The sequence below is a fragment of the Ursus maritimus genome, unplaced genomic scaffold, assembly GCF_017311325.1.
Source record: "Ursus maritimus isolate PB19 unplaced genomic scaffold, ASM1731132v1 scaffold_3, whole genome shotgun sequence".
In the NCBI taxonomy this organism is placed as follows: Eukaryota; Metazoa; Chordata; class Mammalia; order Carnivora; family Ursidae; genus Ursus; species Ursus maritimus.
In genome coordinates this window covers 69,571,445-69,574,100 of record NW_024425563.1, presented here as the reverse complement: position 1 = coordinate 69,574,100, position 2,656 = coordinate 69,571,445, and the positions used below count along the sequence as shown (strand labels likewise).

General features: G+C 51.8%; 1 protein-coding gene across 1 annotated transcript in view; it reads right to left on the bottom strand.

Moving 5' to 3' along the window:
- The window catches only part of FAM133B (family with sequence similarity 133 member B), a 24,364-nt gene extending 23,529 nt beyond the window's left edge, over positions 1-835 (bottom strand). The window contains exon 1 of the mRNA XM_040644277.1: positions 694-835. Coding sequence (XP_040500211.1) covers positions 694-717 — 24 coding nt within the window. The 5' untranslated portion in view covers positions 718-835. The remainder of the gene's footprint in view (positions 1-693) is intronic.
- Positions 836-2,656: the final 1,821 nt, after the last annotated feature.

Genomic DNA, 2,656 nt, shown 5'->3' with positions numbered 1-2,656 from the left:
CAACTCTTGGTCACCCAACTCCCGAGGGTCCAAAATTGACATTCCCCATGCCTGACTCCAAAGACAACTGTTTTCACCCTTCATTCCTACACTGGGCCTGCTACGTGCAGGAAGCGCTAGGTGCTGAGTACACGAAGCCAAATGCTTCGATCCTGATCCTCAAACCGAAGCCTGCCTGCAGCTAAAACGGCGCGTTGAAGAGGAGCCGAGCCCGAGGCCTCCACGCCTCCATCCCACCTGCGTGCGCACCACAGGGGCGCGGAGCCAGGGTGGGCGATTCCGAGGAGTGGGCGAGTCCCGGCGCCTCCGGGGGCCTCAGACTTAAGACAAACATACAAGACGAGACAGAACTCCTTGAGCCCTTATGGCTCCAATAACTGGCCACTGCTAGCCCGAGTGCTGGAGGGAAGGGAGCCAGGGAGCACTGCCAGAAGGTGCGAGAAAAGGGTTGAGAAAAACGGGGTACTCGAGAGAGGAGGAAAGAGGGAGGAGAGAGTGGGGGGCCCAAAGGCGCCAACTGCGTGCGCGGCGCACGCGCGTCTGGGGCCGGCGGGGATGGGGGGAGCTGGGTCGCCCGGCTCGAGGTCCAAGCGCCGCCACTGACCCTCAGGCCCCGTCGGGAAGAGCAAGGGGCTCCGCTCTCTTGCCGCCGGGTCCCGCGTCGCCCCACTCTTTTTCCCACCGGGTACTCACCACCCGATTGTCCCGCTTCCCCATGGTGCAGTACTGAGCGTACAGTCAGACGCCTAGGGAGACCGGGCCAGAGAGCGGCCGAAGAGGGCCCGCCGCAGGTCCTTCTGCCGACTCCCCACCCTGCCCAGAGAGAGGCGCCGCGCGGCCCCAGCGGCCGCAGCTGGCCACAGCGCCACCTACCGCTGCGGAGGAGAGGCGGGCGCCGGCTACCACCCGCGGTTCCCAGGCGACTCCTGCCGGATTCCAGTTCTTTACCACCCAGCCCAAGGCAGGCTGGCACTGCGCTTCCGTAGAGCGGTCTCACCAAGGCGGCACACTTCTGTTCGGCCTTGGACTGTTTGACTCTCTTCCGATTCCTGATGCGCTGAAATCCTCATTCTAGGGGATACGAGGATTATTCCATTGCTTACTGTGGGCTTAACATGGTGCAAGTGCTGGCGGTAAAGTGACGACCAGGACAGGGGCTCCTGGGTGGCTCAGTCGTTAAGCATCTGCCTGGTCCTAGGATCGAGCCCCATATCGGGCTCCTCCGCTGGAAGCCTGCTTCTTCCTCTCCCACTCCCCTGCTTGTGTTCCCTCTCTCGCTGCCTGTCTCTGTCAAATAAATAAATAAAATCTTAAAAAAAAAAAAAAAGTGACGACCAGGACAGGCATGGTCCCTCAACAGAGTCTCAGGTGGTGGGGGAGAAGACAGTGCTGTCATAGATGTTGTTAAAGAAATGGTCCTTTAAGTGCAGTTCCATTCATCCGCCACCCGTGCGTTTATTTCACACTAATTGTTGAACACCTATTTTGTGCAATTCACTGACGAGGTGCCTGGAAGCTGGATATGGTGCAGGACACAAAGACGATTAAGACACCAGCCCTGGGGCGCCTGGGTGGCAGAGTCCTTAAGCGTGTGCCTTCAGCTCAGGGCGTGATCCCGGCGTTATGGGATTGAGCCCCACATCAGGCTCCTCTGCTGGAAGCCTGCTTCTTCCTCTCCCACTCCCCCTGCTTGTGTTCCCTCTCTCACTGGCTGTCACTATCTCTGTCAAATAAATAAATAAAATCTTAAAAAAAAAAAAAAAAGACACCAGCCCTGCCTTCAAAGGGCCTGTTTACAACCTGGTAAGGGAGTTATGCATGCCCAGGGCCAACTCTAGCGCACGATGTGTCCTAATAATGAAAGTACCATACTAAAACTTCAAGGGAGGTGATCTGGGCTCCAGAGAGGGAGCCATTATATGTATTAAGTATTTACTGACATGGTTAAAGCTGGGCCACTCTGGGCCCAGCTAAGCATGATGTCATTAGAAAGTAATTGAAAATCAACTTAGATCTTTTTTGGATTCTTGGAAAAAGGCAAAACAGACTTATACTCATTACATACGTAAAAACTACTTAAAATTATCTTTCCCATTTTCTGTCTCTCTCTCCCCTTCCCTTTCTCACACTGCATTGCACAACGGATGCTGCCGGCTCCCATTTTCTCTCAAAAGTTTCCCAAAACTCTCTCAAATGTGGCCATTTGTGGTTCTACTCAATAGATGTTCATTCTCTTGAGTAATCCATTTTGCTTTTTACTCTGAATCTGTCCGCTAAGTCTCATTTCTCCTCCTCCTCCATTACCCCTGATTGAAGCTGGGGACTCTCCGACCAAAGAAAGGCAGATTCTCTGTATGCACAAGAGGAAGAGGAGAATCTGTGAATAGTAAGGTTGTTGTTGTTTTTTTTCCATGGCTCATTTACAGTGTTTTTAATATTCCAGGAACTTAACATATGTTATTTCCAATGCTCCAACATAAACATGATAGAGATCGGTGAAAGAATATAGTTGTTGTTGTTTTTTTTTTTTTTTTTTTTTCTTTTTTAGTGCCTTCTTACCTTTGACTTCCTTTGGCTGGTTATACAGAGTGCAGAGATTTTAAAAATATAATACTGCTATAATTTAGCAGGAAATTTTTTGTTTCCTGTAGATATA